This window comes from Onychomys torridus, chromosome 7 (genome assembly GCF_903995425.1).
Source record: "Onychomys torridus chromosome 7, mOncTor1.1, whole genome shotgun sequence".
NCBI classification, from domain to species: Eukaryota; Metazoa; Chordata; class Mammalia; order Rodentia; family Cricetidae; genus Onychomys; species Onychomys torridus.
In genome coordinates this window covers 58,695,640-58,714,527 of record NC_050449.1, presented here as the reverse complement: position 1 = coordinate 58,714,527, position 18,888 = coordinate 58,695,640, and the positions used below count along the sequence as shown (strand labels likewise).

At 48.6% G+C, this 18,888-nt stretch overlaps 1 protein-coding gene across 4 annotated transcripts in view; it reads right to left on the bottom strand.

Annotated features, from left to right (window-relative positions):
* The window catches only part of Parp16 (poly(ADP-ribose) polymerase family member 16), a 35,921-nt gene extending 23,054 nt beyond the window's left edge, over positions 1–12,867 (bottom strand). For all 4 annotated transcript variants that reach the window (XM_036193908.1, XM_036193910.1, XM_036193909.1 and 1 more), the window contains exon 1: positions 12,341–12,867. In XM_036193908.1, the coding sequence (XP_036049801.1) occupies positions 12,341–12,514 (174 nt within the window). In that variant the 5' untranslated portion in view covers positions 12,515–12,867. The remainder of the gene's footprint in view (positions 1–12,340) is intronic.
* Between the last annotated feature and the right edge of the window lie 6,021 nt (positions 12,868–18,888).

The following is an 18,888-nucleotide window of genomic DNA, read 5'->3' as shown; positions in this document are numbered from 1 at the left end:
GCCTAGCACATATAAGGCCCTGGGTTTAATCTCCAGTACTGAAAAATAATATGCTGTAGTCAGGTCTGGAAGCACACCCTTGTAATCCAGATTCAAGAACCTGAGACAGGAAGGTTGCTGTGAGTTTGAAGGCAGCTTGAGCAAGGCCCTGGGTTCGATCCTCAGCTTTAAAAAAAAAGAAAGAAAGAAAGAAAGGGGAGCTGGAGAGATGGCTCAGAGGTTAAGAGCACCAACTGCTCTTCCAGAGGTCCTGAGTTCAATTCCCAGCAACCACATGGTGGCTCACAACCATCTGTAATGAGATCTGACGCCCTCTTCTGGCCTTCAGGAATACATGCAGGCAGAACACTGTATACATAATAAATAAATAAATAAATCGAAAGAAAGAAAGAAAGAAAGAAAGAAAGAAAGAAAGAAAGAAAGAAAGAAAGCAACAGATAAACAAACTGAACATGAGCCCAGAAGAGAGTCGGGAGATTGAGTGTCGTTCCGTTCGTTACTGTTTTATTTTTCTCTCTTTCCCTCTCGTCTTCCCTTTCTCCCTCTCTCCTTTTCTTTCTTTTCCAGGTAGGGTCTGACAGATCCTAACTCTCCTCCTTCTCCTGAATACCAGGATTATAGTGTTGTCGCTCAAACTACCACTGAGCTAAATCCCCAACAATCTGTTGCATATTTCTTAAGCCAGAACAGGAAGGGGCACAGCCACTTCCTTCCACTCCCCGGCACTCACCCTGAGGACCACAGCCTGAGCCACCATCCAGGCCTGCGCTCTGAGAGCCCCACAGAAGAGCAGAAGTTAGACCGCTTTTAGGGGCTTCGGGTAAATGGGAAAGTCCCCTAATGGCTCCAATCCCGAGCCAGACCCCACCCCAGCTCCCAGTCATCTTCTGGGCCCTCCTACTGCCATCTGCCAGGAGAGGATCCCTGCTGTGCCCTGCCTTCCCGGGCCTCCATCTGCCCAGCCCTCCATCTGCCCGGCTCTCACCCTCTTTGGGCCCACTGTACTCTTCACATTATTCTGCTCTATAAAGTAAGAGTCTTTCCTGTCTGCACTGCAGTAGGACCTTTGGAGGGAAGACACGCAAGCAGGCTTACCAAACAAAGTAGAATAGGCCCAGGTAAATGAGAATGTCAGATAACACCACCAAAAAGTGAGCTGGGCCTGGTGATACAGGCCTGCATTCAACAGGCGGGAAGACCACACACACAGGGCCAGCCTGGTCTATATAGGGAGGTTCCAGGACAACCAAGGCTCCACAGTAAGAATTTGTCTCAATGAATAAATAACCTATGTGCCATCTGGGGCATAGTGTCTCACTACCTGGTTCAGGCTGGCCTGTAACTCACTGTGCAGAACAGACTAGCCTCAAACAGAGCCATCTTCTTCATGCTCTCAAGTACAAAGGCTACTACCTACAGGTGTGTAGTCTACAGGTGTGAGCCACCATGCAAGCTGGGCAAGCACTCTACCAATCCAGCTATAGCCCCAGCTAACTCAATTAACTCATGATAGGCGGGCAGTCCTGGTGCACTTTAATCCCAGGAAGGCAACGGCAGGCCGACCTCCTGCCGCTAAGGAATGAGTTCCAGGACAGCCAAGGCCACACAGAGAAACCCTGTCTCTAAAACAAACAGCAACAACTCGTTTTAAAGTCAAGGAAATTGAAGCTTGGAGTCCTAGACGCCTTGCCTGGGGTCATAAGGCTAGCTGCAGGGCAAGAGTACACGAAGCCAGGTAACCTGACTCCTCCAGGGTCTCCCTAACCTTAACAGGCCTCTGTCACAGTGGTTCTCAACCTGTGGGTCAAGACCCCTCCCGAGAGTTGGACCTTTTCACAGGGTTCACCTAAAACCGTCGGAAAAACAGATATTTACATTATGATTCATAACAGTAGCAAAATTACAGTTATGAAGTAGCAATAAAAATTAGGAGAGTTGAGAACCACTGGTCTATTGAAAGAACTTTTAGTGAGAGCCTGTATTTTAGCAAAGGAAGACTTGAGCCAGACTTTGCTACTTGGGAAGCTAATCAATCATGTACTCCCTTCTCCACCCACCAACTACAACCAAGACACCTACTGGGTGTGCCTAAGGCCTGTCAAGGGCAGAGAGAAAGAAGTATATTCTATGTAGCATGGGATGGAGCAGGAGACAGGAAACTTCCATGTGTGCAAGAGATCTACACCGCAGCTCCTGACTGGGTGCATTACCAACACCTGAGCGGAAGAGAGTAAGTATGGGGGGAGGGGCAGATGGAACTCACTGTGCCAGGGTGTGTGTGTGTGTGTGTGTGTGTGTGTGGAAGTGGAGCGCCAGGGGGGGGGGGGGGGGGGTTGTGAGAGGCAGAGCAAGCAGACACCCAGAGGACTAAGCAGCCAGGCACCCAAAAGGTGCATCCTGGGCTCAAACGCCCCCTGGGATAAAAAAGGATGACAAATGAGTAAGGGGTGGTCTTGGGGAAAGGCTGTGGCACTGGAGATCTCCCACGCCAGCTCCAGGCCGTTCCTCTCACCAGAGCTGTGACATCTGAGACTTCCCTGGTTAAAAAGAACTCAAGGGCAGGAGAGGCGGTTCAGCAGTTAAGAGCTCTTTCTGCTCTTGCAAAAGACCAGGGTTCAGTTCCCAGCACCCACGTCAGGTGGCTTGAACTGCCTTCATGTAATTCCAGCACCAGGGGCCCTGACACTCTCTTCCGGCACCCGTGTGTGCATGGCATATACTTATACTCACAGATACACACACACAAAATAAATAAATAAAATAAATATATTTTTAAAACTGAAGAAAAGACAGAAGCAAAGAGATCCATCAATCACTTGCGCATAGTGGTAGACCCCTGCAATCCCAGCACTCAGGAAGCGAGGCTCTTGAGTAGGAGGCTATCCTGGGCTACACAGTGAACTCCTGTCTCCAAAAAATAAAACATAAAAAGAAGGAAAGCAATCAGCAAGCCGAGGTTTTTTTCCCCTGAATTCCTAATTTCTAGAAAGCCAGAGGACAAACGAATCCTATCAACTATGCGTTTGTCCAAGACAGTCTCACTGTATGTACAGCAGAGGTGACCTCTAACTACCCTGTCAGCCTCCCACCAGCTGAGACCGCCTGGCTTCCACAACTCACACCTTTGCCGCTCTGCTAGCTATGGACACTACGGGAAAAGACCCAGCTGCAGAGATGCCTGGGGAGGTGCCAATGGTGGGCAGAGCTGAGAGAGCTTAGGACTGGGAGACAGAAAGCCTCAAAAACCAGGGAAGAGTGAACAGGGAGGAGAGGCCCAGCGACCCAGGAGGAGGCAGCCCAACCTCTGCGCTTTGAGCAAGTGACAGGGGACACCTTACAACCCCCCAGATCGCCAGCTCCTGGAGCATGGGCCCAGGAATCTGTTTGCAGATGTTACCACAGGTGACATCTGTGCTCATCCCCAGGCAAAACTGGAGCTACTCCAGATGCAGGCAGCAGCTGCTGCTGTCCACAAAAGGCAAAGCCGGCAAGAACACACCTGGACAAAGAATCATCTAGGAAAGTGCCAGAGGTCACAGTTATAGGTGGGGGAGCGGGCAGTGCTGGGAAGAGAATGAGCCAAAGGGCCCCTGCCTTGGGGACCAAACCATGACATCTGGGACAGTGAGGGGAAGGAAGGACCAAGCTGGCATGGGGGAGGGGGGGGGAGGGCAGGTAAAGGCTGAGAGGTGAATGCTGCAACTCCATACAGGCGTGCCGGGCCTAGCCCATGCCTAAGACATGAAGTTGTACATTTATTAAAATGGATTGGGGTAAATCACAAGTAGCTGGGGTGGGCACGGTGGCGAACGCCTATCATCCAGTGTTTGGGAGGCTGAGGTAGGACATTGCCACGAATCCGAGGCCAGCCAGGTTTAGAGTGAAATCCTGTTTCAAGACGCTAAATCCAGACAGTCCAGGGATGAGGCTCAGTTGGGAGCATTCCAGCCTTGCAGGCTCTGGGTTTGATGCCCAGCACCAGATAAAATCAGGAACACACCAGCAGCTGGGAGGTGGAGGCAGGAAGATAAGAAGTTAAGGGTCATCCTTGGCCACATAGGGAGTTTGAGGCCAGCCTGAGTAACAGGAAACCAACTCAAAACAAAACAAAAAACAAAGGGAAGTGGAGTAATGGCTCAGCAGTTAAGAACACTGATTGCTCTTCCTGAGGACCTGGGTTCAATCCCCAGCATTCACACAGTGGCCAACAATCCTCCAGTTCGAGGGGATCTGATGTCTTCTTCCAGCCTCTGTGGCACATACACATACATGTAGTTAAAACACCCATACATAAAAATAACTAAATCTCAGCCCAGTGGTGGCGCATACCTTTGATGCCAGCATTTGTGAAGCAAAAGCAGGCCAATCTCTGAGTGAGTTCCAGGACGCCCAGGGCTGTTACACTGAGAAAGCTCAAAACAAACTAACAAAACCCCACTAAATCTCTTGGCCTCTTGGTTCAGACTGAGGGTTCAGGGTATCCTAATTATTCCTGCCATTTCTTTCTTTTCTTCTTCTTCTTCTTCTTCTTTTTTTTTTTTTTCTTTCCGAGACAGGGTTTCTCTGTGTAGTTTTGGAGCCTGTCCTGGATCTCACTTTGGAGAACAGGCTGGCCTCCAACTCACAGAGATCCACCTGTCTCTGCCTCCCGAGTGCTGGGATTAAAGGCGTGCGCCACCACCGCCCCTGCCATTTCTTCCTAGCCATCTCCATTCATTTGTGACTCCTAGCTGACCAGCAGAAAAGCTCTCTACCAGGGACCCACAGCTACCTCTCGTGGCTAGGACTCAGATCAATGTATCACTCAACTGTCTTCAGAAAAGCTGCTTCTTGTAGGCAACTCGAGGATCTTAGGCACTCACAGATAAGCACTAGGAAAACCAGGTATGTTAAACCTGCAGGGTTATCTCTTCAAAAGATAACCTGTTTTCCTCCTAGAAGGTCAGGAGCTAAGGTGGTAAATAACCTGATGATGTAGTCAATCTACAGAACCCATTGTTAGGATCCTGCCCTCACTCCCGCACATGCGCAGCCCGGGGGTCTTGTGTCTTACATCGCAGCGGGTGCTGGCAACTACGTACCCACCTTAAAAAGCTGAATGTGGACCCCCCACCCTCTCTCTCTCTCTGCACCCTGCTGCTCTGCTCTGCTCCCACCATCTCTCTCTCCAGGCCTGGCTCTCCTCCCTCCTATCCCCTCCTTCCTTCTAATAAAGTTCTTTGTAACTCTGGTAGCCGTGGCCGTGGCCCATGACTTTTCCACTGGTAACAAGTGCCACCACCAGCGCCTTTTACCTATCACCCATCTTTATGGACCATGCTACACATACTTTACAAAGAGTTTTGACGCACTCATCTGAAGCTCTGTCATATACAAGGGACTGAGTTAATTATCACCAGGAAACCTTTATCCAAACGGTGCTGTGCTTAAATATAGCTAAAATAAACTCCCAGCGTTAGACTCTGAAAGTTTGAACCCACACCAGCTACTGAGTCCTATTGAACTGGACTTCCTTCTTGCCGCACACAGATTGGATGACACTCTCCTAGCCCTGGTGTTTGCAAAGCCCCCCCCACAGTACATAGTAATCAGCACAGAGACACACAACTGTACAAGATGAAAGTGAGTGTCTTTAGAGCACTCAGCCCTAAATGCAAGGTTTTTAAACCAAGCCTCCTCTCTCAAGGCTCAGGGCTCTATGTAGAAGAGGAAGCAGAGATTGTTAAAAACCAGAGGTGATGGAAGACTCCAAGGTAAAAGCATCGTACAGACACAACAGAGCTGATGCACATATGGACTCAGAGACTGTGACAGCACACACAGGGCCTCAATGGATTCAACCAGACAAAACTTTAGCACAGTGAAAGGAAGCAGACACAAAGTCCCACCCCTAACCAAGAAGTTATTTGCAAATGACACCTGCTGAGAAAGAGAAAATTTACCCAGTTTCACTAGATATACCACACATTCCAGGGCAGGTCCCATGCCCAGGAGCAGTTGGCCAGCACAAAATGGACCCCATATTTTTTGTATGCATTTTTCATTTTTGTCTGGTTGTGGATTTGTTTTGTTTGGTTTTGTTTTGTTTTTCAAGACAGGGTTTCTCTGTGTAACAATGCTGGCTGTCCTGGAACTCACTCTGTAGACCAGGCTGGCCTCGAACTCACAGACATATGCCTGCCTCTGCCTGCTGAGACTAAAGGTATGCACCACCACCCAGCCTGTTTATTTGTTTTGACCTTTGGGTTTTTGGGGTTTTTTTTGTTGCTTTAATATTCATTTTTATTTTATGTGCACTGGAGTTTTTGCCTGCATGTATGTTGCTATGAGCCACAGCAGAAATATGAAGTCGAAATTCAGCTGATTACAGCCAAGCTTTATCTGGAAGAATCAAGGAATTCTTTTGGAGGATTAAGCTAAATCTTAGGGAGTGTTTGGTGATATTCAGGTTTTAATATATCAGCTGTCTTCTGCTATGAATTTCCTGTGCACTCATAACTTCCCCAAGAACTTATTTTTAAAGACATTTTCTAATTAATTCAGCTTTTATTTGCTTGGTGTTTCGCCTGCAAGTGTGTCTGCATGAGGGTGTCAGATCTTGGAGTTAGAGACAGTTGTTAGCTGCCATGTGGGTGCTGAGAGTTGAACCGTGTCCTCTGGAAGGGCAGTGGGCGCTCTTCCCCACTGAACCATCTCTCCACCCGCCCACCCCCCACCCCGCAAGCACTTCTAACAGTGTCTTGTATCTGCAATACTTCTCAAGCGTCCCAGGCCAACCGGCTGCTCTGAATTAAGGTAAGCACCCTTACAGAGACGCTGCCCAGCATGGCTTTGTTTCTTTGTCGTGTAAATAAAGCTCAGACCCTCTTTCCTCCCACAGCCCAAATGGCATTCCAGAGCAACTGACTCAGAACAAAAGGGTTGTTTGCATACCAGGTGCAGTCAGACTTGGAGGCATTTTTCCCCGCTCGGTGCAGAGTTGCCCAGCCCGACCAGAAAAGCGGGGGTTTTTGAGGACGGTCGGTGGATTGGGTCCGGAGAGTAGGAGGGGAGGGACGAACACGGATGGAGAAACGGAGGACGAAGATGAGGTTGAGAGCAAAAGAGCTTAGTTAGGACTAGGACAATGAGAGGAAGGGAAGAGAAGGGACAGAGGGACAGGGAGGTGCGGGGGGGGGGGGGTGTACATAGATTCATTCCCTCAGACTACTCCGGGTGTTCATAGTGTCTTCCCTAGGACTCTGGGAGAAATCCCCTCAGGGCAGCCCCCCCAGGAAAGTTCAACAGTATGTCCTGTCGGATCCCTTAGAACTTAAGATACACACAGTTGTGAGCTGTCATGTGGGTTCTGGGGCTCGAACCTGTGTCCTCCCCAAGAGCAACCAGTGCTCTTCACCACAGAGCCATCTCTCCAGCCCCATTATTTATTTATTTTTTTTCTGAAAGAGAAAGAACATGAAGTTGAGTAAGTAGAGAGGTGAGGAGAATTGGGGAAAAGTTAGGAAAAGGAAAGAATATGATTAAAATAGTTTGTCTATAAAGAAATTCAAATAAAAATCAAAATAAACTAGTAAATAAAACTCGAAAACATAACAAAGGAACTATTGTAGCTCAGTTGGTTGAAGCACAAAACCCTGGACGCCTGGGGCATGTAAAGTGTGTGTGGCAATCCCTGGGAGCCTGGCACTGAGGACTTAGCAGGACCAGGAAGCTGAAGGCTGGCCCCAGTTCCATAGCAAGCTGGAGGCCAGCCTGGGTTAGTTGAGACCTGTCTCAAAGAAAGAAAGAGAGATGAGAGCCAGGGAGAGGACAGAAGGAATGTGGGCTTTGCATCTTAGAAGGAACAGAGTGGCTTCCAGTCACAGGCAGCACTCTAGAAAGGCCTTCTTTAGAACGAGTTGTGGCCACCTCGGATTCTCAGCCAACAGAATGTGAGTCAGCTTATGGCTGCTAGCTACTTCTAGAACTGACCAATGGAAGCTTTCTGTTCAGCAAATGAAGGAGACAGGCCCCTCGACCTGAGTTCCACCCCCGGGACCCACATGGAAGGAGAATACAAACTTTCCCAGTTGCCTGTCCTCTGACCTTTGAACACACCAACCCACACAAACAAGCAAACAAACCAATACATAAACACCCCTAGGCTGGGGACGTAATTCAGCTGCGACACTGGGACTGTCCAGCATGCACGAAGCCCCCATTGGGTCCCCAGCACTGCTTAAACCATCATCATCACCACCAATCAGTCTACTGCTCACCATACTTACTAGGATGGTTAAAAGGAAGTAGTTGGGGCTGGAGAGATGGCTCAGAGGTTAAGAGCACTGGCTGCTCTTCCAGAGGTCCTGAGTTCAATTCCCACCACCCACATGGTGGCTCACAGCCATCTGTAATGAGATCTGGTGCCTTCTTCTGTATACATAATAAATAAATAAGTCTTTAAAAAAATATATCAAGTATTTCCACCAGGTGTGACGGCATATCACACTCAAGAGGCAGAGACAGGCAGTTCTGTGAGTTTGAGGCCAGCCTGGTCTACAATTGAGTTCCAGGACTCTGTTATTATGGTATTTACCTAAAATATTACCTATTTTTATTAGACAAGACCAAATCTAAACGCTATAATTTTCTCCCTACCCAGCACCTGAGTACTTGTAGAAACCCCCAAATCAATTGATAGGAAAATTCAAATGCTACATCTAATCTACAAATAACAAGAAGCCCAATGCTCGGGGTACATGGTCAATTAAACCATATGCTGTAAGGATGACACCTAGGCATCAGGGTTGGTTTGGTTTGGTTCAGACAAGGTTGAGAGCCTGGACAGAGTGACCTAGCCCAGTGAGTGTCAATACTGTTTCTCATCTGGAAATAAGCCTTTCTCACAAAGCTCCATCAGCCTTTGACCCAGCCATGCCATGCCTCAAGAGTTTGTCTCAAGAAGACAATGAGAAATGTAAACAATTATTAACACAAAAGGGTGTTTTACTGTGGCATTCTTTGTGAGAGCCATTGTCTTAGGGTTTCTATTGCTGTGAAGAGACACTATGACCACAGGCAACTCCTACAAAGGAAAACATTTAATTGGGGTGGCTGGCTTACAGTTCAGAGGTTCAGAAAATTATCATCATGGTGGGACACGGTGGTGTGCAGGCAGACATGGTGCTGGAGAATTAGCTGAGAGTCCCAGGAAGTGGTCAGAGGCACTGGGTGGTATCTTGAACATACCTGAGACCTCAAAGCCCGCCTCCATAAGGACACACTTCCTCCAACACGGCCACATCTACTCTAACAAGGCCACACCTCCTAACAGCGCCAATCCCTTTGGGGGCCATTTTCTTTCAGACCACCACAGCCATTTTTAAAAGTTGTGAAAGAAGCATAGTAGTGCTCACCTGTGATCCCAAGTACTCAGAAGTCTGAGGCAGGAGGATTCCAAATTCCAGATCAGTCTGGGCTTAACAAACAAAAAACAAACAAAAAAACTGGGCATGGCCCAGCGGTGGTGGCACACGCCTGTAATCCCAGCACCCGGGAGGCAGAGGCAGGTGGATCTCTGTGAGTTCGAGGCCAGCCTAAACTACAGAGCTACTCCAGGACAGGCTCCAAAGCTACAGAGAAACCCTGTCTTGGGAAAAAAAAAAAAAAAGAAAACAACAAACAAACGAACAAAAAACTGGGCATGTAGCTTAGTTGACAGAGTGCCTGCCTAGCAAATACCAGCTCCTGGGGTTTGATCCTCAGCATCACATTGAAGGGGTGGTGGAGTGGGGTGGGTGCGTAGATAGCTCAGTGGATAAGGTGTTTGCCACACAAGCAGAAGGACCAGAGTTTGAATCCCTAAAACCCATGCAACAAAGCTGGTAGGTGTGTAGGCCAGCGATAATCCTGGCACTCTGGCTAGCTAGACTGGCTGGAATTGGCAAGCTTCAGGTTCTGTGAAAAATCCTGCCTCAATAAATAGACAGTGATGGAGAAGACACCAGATATAAGCTTCAGGTCTCCACGCGTGTGCGCACGCACGCGCGCGCACACACACACACACACACACACACACACACACACACACACACACGAGCCCACACACAGTTGAATACACACACACAAAATGCAAAATAAATAAATAAAATACCTCCAGGGGTAGGACTGTCTGCTGTAAGTGGGACACAGAACAAGGAAAACTTTCATCTGAGTCTTACAGGAGAAGGAGTTTCCAGGGCACAGAGCAGAAATAGTATCAGGAGGGCCCGGGCACTGAAAACCTTATACACGTTTTTCTTTCTTTTTTTTTTAAAATTAATTAATTTTAGGGGGTAGAGTCTAACTGGCTATCCCGGAACTCACTATATAAACTGGCCTGTCCTCAAAACTCGCAGAGATCAGCCTGCTCTGCCTCTAGCAGTGTGTGTGTGTGTGTGTGTGTGTGTGTGTCCCCATAAGTGTGCCACAGTGACTGGAGGTCAGAGGACACCTTGCAGGAGTCCGTTCTCTCCTTCCGCTCTGAGTTCTAGGGACCAAGCCCAATCATTGGGCCTGTACAGCAAGCACCTTTACCAACTCCACTCGGCCATTTTCACAAGCCCCAAGGTGATGATGATCGGGATGCTGGTGTGGATTTCCATCCCCAAAACCCTGAGCATGGGAAGCCTGGAGTCAATTCAGAGGAGGCCTCACCAGCTACCTCCCACCCCCCACCAAGGGTCTGTGGTCTAACAGAAAACCAGAACAAAGGCTTGACGGTTGTTACAGCCAGTGACAAGTGCTGATGGCAAATGGTACCCGCAAGTTTGGAGTGTTTTACCCGGATGTATGATGTCTGAGTACCAAGTGCATTCCTGGTGCTGGCAGAGGCCAAAGAGAGTCTTGGACCCTCTAGAACTAGAGTTAGATGGTTGTGAACCAGCATATGGGTGCTGGGAATTGAACCCGAGACCTCTGGAAGAGCAGCCAGTGTTCTCACCCTCTGAGTCATCTTCCTAGTCCCAGATTTTTGCATTTATACTCGGGAATGGCATTGCTCAATAATTTCCCTGTACTACCCTCATCAGATTAAATACCAATCAAAAGCCAGCCTCTTTTTTTTTTTTTTCTTCAGCTTTTCGCCTTTTCTGGAACTCACTTTGTAGACCAGGCTGGCCTCGAACTCACAGAGATCAGCCTGCCTCTGCCTCCCAAGTGCTGGGATTAAAGGCATGTGCCACCACCGCCCAGCTTAGCCTCTTTTTCTTTCCTATTATGTAGTCCAGGCTGTACAGAAACTCAACATGAGGCTGACCTTGAATTATTACTGATCCTACTGTTTCCACCTCCCAGGTGCTGGGATTACAGGTGTCTGCCTGCTACCACATCTCACTACCTGTCAGTATGTTGGAAGAATTTCTATGAGATTGCATGTATGTATTAACCCTTATATTTGAAATAACGCTCATCAATGAAACAGCTTTTGTTTCTTTTTGTAGCCCAGGCTAGCCTCAAATTTGTGCTCTACCTCATCCTTCTGAGTGCTGAAATTGTGGGTGTACACACCACTACCAGAGACTTTATATTTTCTTTACTGAGTCAATTTTGGCGAGTTATACATTCCCAGGTAATTCCAAATATTTGGATTACAAAGATAGCTGCCATCTGGAATACTGGCCCTATTTCTTCAAGAAATGATATGCCTAGGACGATGGACTGTGATGGCCTTTAATCCCAGCACTGGGAGGCAGAGGCAAGGCAGATCTCTGTGAGTTCAAGGCCATTCTTGTCCACAGAGAGTTCCAGGACAGGCTCGAAAGCTACACAGCGAAACCATGTCTTGAGAAACAAACAAACGAACAAACAAACAAACAAACAAACAAACAACTGTATGCCTTATAGGCCAGGCATAGTGTTGAAGCTTGTAATCCCTGCACTCAGAATTATAAATCATCAGAAATTAACAATACATATGTGCCCTGTGTGTGACAGTTCATAGTGTATGTAAGAACTGTTCCTATGTAACTTTATCTGAAGAGCAAAGTCTAGCTGCTTGCAAAGGGAGGGGCAACTTCCTGGCTAGGCAGAACAGCTGGTTGAGATCAACGCCCCTTTGGGGACATTTGTGGAGGACGACGCAGCGCTTCCTCACATCACTCCTGGGAGTCAGTAACTGACACGAGGAAGCAGCCACCAAATGACTTGGCAGTGTGTCTACACGAGGGTGTTTAGGAGTGTGTTCTTGCTGGTGGGAACCTTCCCCAAGGCCAGGATGGGAATGGCGTGTTTTCTAACACGGGTGGCGCTGCCTCTGCCTGCTATTCCACGGGGCCACTTGGCCCAGGATGCGGCGAACAACGCTGGATCAGGGCGCACTCACCAGGGCCTCGAAGTCCTTACAGTCGTGGCGGGCGTAGGAGGCGGGGAAGGGCCGCAGCACCGAGTCCCGCTTGTAGCTCTGCAGCGCCGAGGCGAAGAGGCTGCAGCGGAGGTCCGCGGCCAGCACGTCGCGGCTCGCCGCTTCCCTGGCTGCCGCCCTGCTGGAGAGCTGCATCCCGGGCTCGTGGCGCGTGGCCCGGGGGAGACAAGGCGGGGCAGCCCGGGGCCTGGGCCCGGGGGATCACCGACCGTCAGCGGCCGGGTTTCCCAGCCCGGGGGGTGGAGCTAAACAAAGGGGTGACAAGATGACAGTGGTAAGAACGCGCTGACGAGCGTCCTCTGCAGGACTCTGGGCTCGATCGCTCGGTGCGGGGAACACGAGGTCTGGAGAACAGCCTCTCGGACCCCGCCAGCCCCGGGGCCCCTGACCTGGAGGAGCCGCTATGGCACACGGCGGGGGCAGCACCCCGGGGACCCCGGCGGACCCGGCCTGCCCGCCCCACTGCCTGCAACCACGGCCTACCTCCCCTCCTGCCGCTCTCACGCCGCTCCGCCCACCCGGCCCAGGCCCGCCCCTTCCCGCGCCCCGACCTGCGGCGCTCAGCTCGCTCCAATGCACGGGTTCCCCGAGGATACCAGCTGCACAGGGTGCGGGACAAAGGTGCCCAGGCGGCTGACCGTCACCCTCACAGCAGCCCCAGGTGGAAACCGTTCCGGGACCCGCCCCGGGGACTTGCCTTTGTCCTGACTCTGCGGGTTGAGCCTGCCTCGCTCACCTTGGGAATTGCCACCTGTTGAATAAATGGGTTCCCTCCGGAGCTGATGCGCTGCAAAGAAGGAGTCACTTGACACCCAGGGAAACTGAGGCTCGGAGAGGCAATTCTTTCTCAAGACTATAGCCAACGCAAAGTCCTTCCTCTCTACCGTACAGCCTCCGGAATTCTCTCAATTGCTCAAATGTATGACCTCAGATCTCCCGAGATCCTCCTGCTTTGAAGGCCTCTAACAGGAAGCCTGGGAAAACAGACACTGGAGGGCAGAGGGAACTGTGACTTGTCCCCAGGAAGGGAAAAGACCGGACTCCAAGATGACTCAGCGGCTGGACGGGAAAGGCATTTCGATGCCAGTCCTGACGACCTGAGAGTTCAATCCCAGGATCCCACCTGGTAAAGGCGAGAACTGACTCCAGCAATTTGTCCGGTGATTTCCACGTGCCCCCAAGGCTCAAGAATGCCCACACTCAAACATATACACAAAATAAGTAAATGTACGAACAAACAGACTCCCACCTCCTCTCCCTACTCGAGACTTTACTAGGAAAACAAAACTGTTTGGCCTCCTGATCACATAGATATATAAGCACAAGTCTATACTCAATTAATAAACCAAAATAGTCCCCTTTAATGACCACAGACACGCTGGGTGTAGTAGTACACGCTTTGTGAGGCAGAGACAAGCGGATCTCTGAATTCCAGGCCAGTCTGACCTAAATGTCCACTTCCAAGACAGCCAGGACTGCAGAGAGAGACTTTGTCTCAACATAAATAATAATTAAAAAATAAAAATTAGACAAACAGCACTGAGGAGATGCCTCAGTGGGTAAGAACACTTGCTCCTCAAGCATAAGACCTGAGTTCAAATGCCCAGAACAACACTAAAGCAGAGTGTGGCCATGGCTGTGGACAGGAGGAATTCTGGGGCTTTCTAGCTGCCGGACTAGCTCCAGGTTCAGTGAAACCCTATCTCAATGTACTAGGATGGGAAGTGAAAGACCTGGTCACTTCCTCCTCTGGCCTCCACTTCCATGAGTGCAAAAACTCACACACCAAAATGGGGGGCAGAGAGGGGCTAGGGAGATGGCTTAGTGGGGAAAAGTACCTGCTGCCCAGACTGATGACCTGAATATAATCCTTCTTACTCACATGGTGGAAAGAGAGAGACTCAGACACATACGCAAACATTAAAAACAAAAACAAAACCTTAACCAAACCTATTAATTAAATAATATAAATAAACATACATGTACAGTCACTCTGCTCTCTGAGAAATAAACCCCTTCCTTGGGCATTCGGAGGGGGCTGGACTCTGTGCTCATCAGATTTTGTGGGCGGGGGAAGGCAGACAGGATTACATCCCCAGACCCCACAGAGCCTCCCACATCAGGCAATGGGTGCAGGCTACCCCCAGAAGTCCTCCTGATAACAGTTGTCCTAAGGCCTGGGCTAATCTAGAATCACCAAAATGTCTGAGAGCTTCATGGGCTCAAATAAAACCCCTCGAGCCCCCAAAGTCCTGGGGTCCTGTGAAGCACCCAAAAAATGCTAAGGTAGCTGCTGCACATCTGGAGTGCAGTAGACAAATCTCATCCTGGGAAAACCTGACCTTCACTCCTGCCAGGTAAGTATAATAAATGTAATTTTTAAAAAATTAATGAGGGCTGGAGAAATGGCTCAGTGGTTAAGAGCATTGGCTGCTTTTTCAGGGGTCCTGAGTTCAGTTCCCAGCAACCACATGGTGGCTCACAGCCATCTAATGAGATCTGGTGCCCTCTTCTGGCCTGCAGGCATTCATGCAGACAGAACACTGTACACATAATAAATCAATCTTTAAAAACAAATATAGGACTGGAGAGATGGCTCAGAGTTTAAGAGCACTGACTGCTCTTCCAGAGGTCCAGAGTTCAATTCCCAGCTCCCACATGGTGGCTCACAACCATCTGTAATGAGATCTGGCGCCCTCTTCTGTACATAATAAATTTTTTTAAAAATTTAATGAAGGGTCAGAGGGATGGGTCAGCAATTCAAAGAGCTTCCTGTTTTTCCAGAGGACCTGAATTCAGTTCCCAGAACCCACAGCCAGTAACTCCACTTCCATGAGATCCAACCCTTTTGCCCTCCATGGTCACTGCACTCATGTGTGGAGTGCACATGTTTATTATGTGGAGACACACATAATTACAAGTTAAGGAGCTGAAGAGATGGCTCAGTGGTTAAGAGCATTGGTTGTGCACCCAGAGGACCCAGGTTTACTTTCTAGCATCCACACGGCAGCTCACAGCCCTCTGTAACTGCAGTCCCAGGTGATCCAATGCCTCTTTTCTTTGGGCACCAGGCATGCATGTAGCACACAAACACACATTCAGGCAAAACACCTATGCGCATAAACTATTTTTAAAAATAATCTTTACAATTCTTTTACAAATAAAAAATACTGCTGGACAGTGGTGGTGTACACCTATAATCCCAGCACTCAGAAGGCAGTGGCAGACAGATCTCTGAGTTAGAGGCCAGCCTGGTCTATAGAGAGAGTTCCTGGACAGCCAGAGCTAGACAGAGAAACCCTGTCTCAAAAAACCAAAACAAAACAAAACAAGCAAATAAGTTAATTAAATTAAATAAAAAACACTAATGAAACAGAGAACAAATATATGCTTACAGTTTTGTTCTATTAATTTTTGTTTTTGTTTTGTTTTTGTTTTTTGAGACAGGGTCTCTGTGTAGCTTTGGTGCCTGTCCTGGATCTCACTCTGTAGACCAGGCTGGCTTCGAACTCACAGAGATCCACCTGCCTCTGCCTCCTAAATGCTGGGATTAAAGGCGTGTGCCACCACACCCAGCAACAACGTGTTTATGAAATTTTCAGTCATTTTCTTTTTGGTCTTACTCTGTAACTCAGGCTGGCCCGGAACTATGTGGCCCATGCTGACATTGAACAAAATGACTTTTCTCTCATGATACACTATTTGATGAGACATTGTCCTTGGACAGTCCTTTCCTTCTTTAATCCTAATTCCTTTGGCTCGGTATTTACAACAGGACTTTGAAGGCTGTGTCTGTTGAATCTGACCTCTGCCCACTTGTGCAGGCCATCTCTGCTGCCTGCTTTTGTTTGCTTTCCACTGTATGAGTCATATTTTCCTGTTTCTTTCCATGCCTTGTGATTTGTGTTGTTTCGGAGAAAGGGCATTTTAGAGAATATACTGCGGCTTGTTCTATGTCTGGGGCGTATGATTGTCTGCTTGTTTATTTATTTAGTGATGTCAATGGAGGGAATCAAATCCATGTCACCCCTTCAGTGCCTCCAAAGTGGCCACTCCTGCTACACAGCAGGGGGTGTGCTCACAGTGACTGTAGGGGGTATGCTCAGTGACTGTAGGGGGTATGCTATGCTCACAGTGACTGTAGGGGGTATGCCATGCTCACAGTGACTGTAGGGGGTATGCCATGCTCACAGTGACTACAGGGGGTATGCTCAGTGACTTTGGCAGTGAAGGTTTTTGTAGGGTTTTGTGTTTGTTTTGTTGGTGTTGGTTTGTTGTTGTTGTTGACAAGTTCTCACTATATAGCCCTGACTGGGCTAGAACTTAACGATGTAGACCAGGCTAGCCTCAAACTCATAGGGATTCTCCTGTCTGTTTCCCGAGTATTGGGATTAAAGGCATGTGCCACCACACCTGACTGGTTTGTTACTTGGTTTTGGGTTTTATGAGACAAGGTCTCATTCTACATAGGCTGTACTGGAACTCTTTGTTCAGCCAAGGTGGCCTCAAACAAGCAGCAATCCTCCTGCCTCAGCCTCACAAGTGCTGGGCAGTATTTTTTCCAGACCTTTTATGTGTCTTTGTCCCTGGCCACATCCAGTTGTTCAATTCACTCAGTACTGTACGATTACTCAGTTGTTTTGGACTCCTGGGAAGGAAAAGTCCCCGAGTCAGTGTTCATATGTTGTGACTCTGTTTACTCCCCTGGAAATCTGAAAGCCTACAGAGGAGCCCATAAAACCAGTGAGATTGTCTGTCTCCCAGTTGCCCTTAACCACGACCTCCAGGACTGCCCCACTTTATTTCTCTATTTATTAATATAACTATTATTGTTATTGCTATTATCATTGTTATTTCCCTTGCTGGGGATTAAACTCAGAGCCTTTCCCATACTAGGAAGGTGTTCTACCACTGAGCCACACAAACATCCCAATCTGTTTGCAGGAGGTTTCACCATGCTTTGGTACAAACGAAGTCCATTCCTTCAGGAAACCATCAGTTTTCTCCGGTAGTTAAAGCCTCTGGCCCAGGACTATGGAGATGGGGTGGGGACAATGAGACGCTTCTGAGTGGCACTCTTGCTCTGTAGGAAATGCGCTAGTAGGAGAACTGGAGGGATGTCTCAGTGGTTACAGACCTGATGTGCAATCATGAAGATGAGAATTCAGATCCCAGCACCCCAAAAAACAAGCTGTAACTCCAGCCCAGAGGGATCTAGTGCCCTGTTCTATCCTCGATGCATGCACAAACACAAATAAAAACATGTCTTTTAAAGAGTGCCTGCTTTGTACATTCATGTGCATGTGCACGCATGCGTGCAAAATGCTCTAGTGCACCGGGCAGTGGTGGTGCAACCCTTAATCACACTACTTGGGAGGCAGAGGCAGGAGGATTGCTGCATGTTTGAGGCCAGCCTGCTGTACACAGCTAGTTCCAGTACAGGCTCCAAAGCTATTGTCTGGGGTGGGGGGGGGGGGGGGGGGGAAATGCTCTGGTGATAGGAAGAGGGTACAGCAGCGTAACCTTGGCTTAGTCCAGGGAGACCTCGAATTGAAAGCTATCCTTCTGCCTCAATCTCCCAAATGTGAGCTACCATGCCTGGTGTTTACTATGCTCCTTAATAAATGTTGTATGTCCTTAGGATTACTTCTAGAGACTGTACATTGTGTTGAGTGTGATGTGTGCAAACACCCATGTACACACAAAGACCAGAGCAGGGCAGAAGATGTGTTCTGCTCTATTATGACTCACCTTATTTCCTTGAGACAGGGTCTTTCACTGAACGTGGAACTAGGCTGTCGGCCAGCAGATCCTCATGGTGCTGGGATTATTCCCATACTCACAACCTACTTTACATGGGTGCTGGGGATTCAAACTCGGGTCCTCATGCTTATACAGCAAGCATTCTTACCCAAGCTACCTCCCTAACTCCTGTAAATGTTGGGGTTTTGTTTTAATTTTTTAATTTTTTTGGTTTTTCGAGACAGGGTTTCTCTGTGTAGCTTTGCCCCTTTCCTGGAACTCACTTGGTAGCCCAGGCTGGCCTCGAACTCACAGAGATCCGCCTGCCTCTGCCTCCAGAGTGCTGGGACTAAAGGCGTGCGCCACTACCACCCGGCTTGTTTGTTTTATTTTCAAGACAAGGTTCCTCTGTGTGGCCCTGGCTGTCCTAGAACTTGCTGTGTAGCCCAGGCCTCTAAGTCAGAGATCCGCCTGTCACTGCCTCCTGAGTGCTGGGATTACAGGGGTGCACTAGCACCGCCCCACTGCTTTGTTTAGTTGTTATTGTTTTAATTTAGAGCTACAACTGGAATAGCTGAGTGCTCTCCCACCAGCACCATATAATCCAGCTTGAGAGTAAAGACGGCAAAAATTCAAGAAACAGAAGAAAGCCATTGAAAATATAAGGACTTGAACAAAAATAAGATCAGAAAATAGAGTACAGACATAAAGCATGGTATAAAAGGGTACAGAGGCGTGGCTAGAGAGATGACTCAGCATCAAGAGCA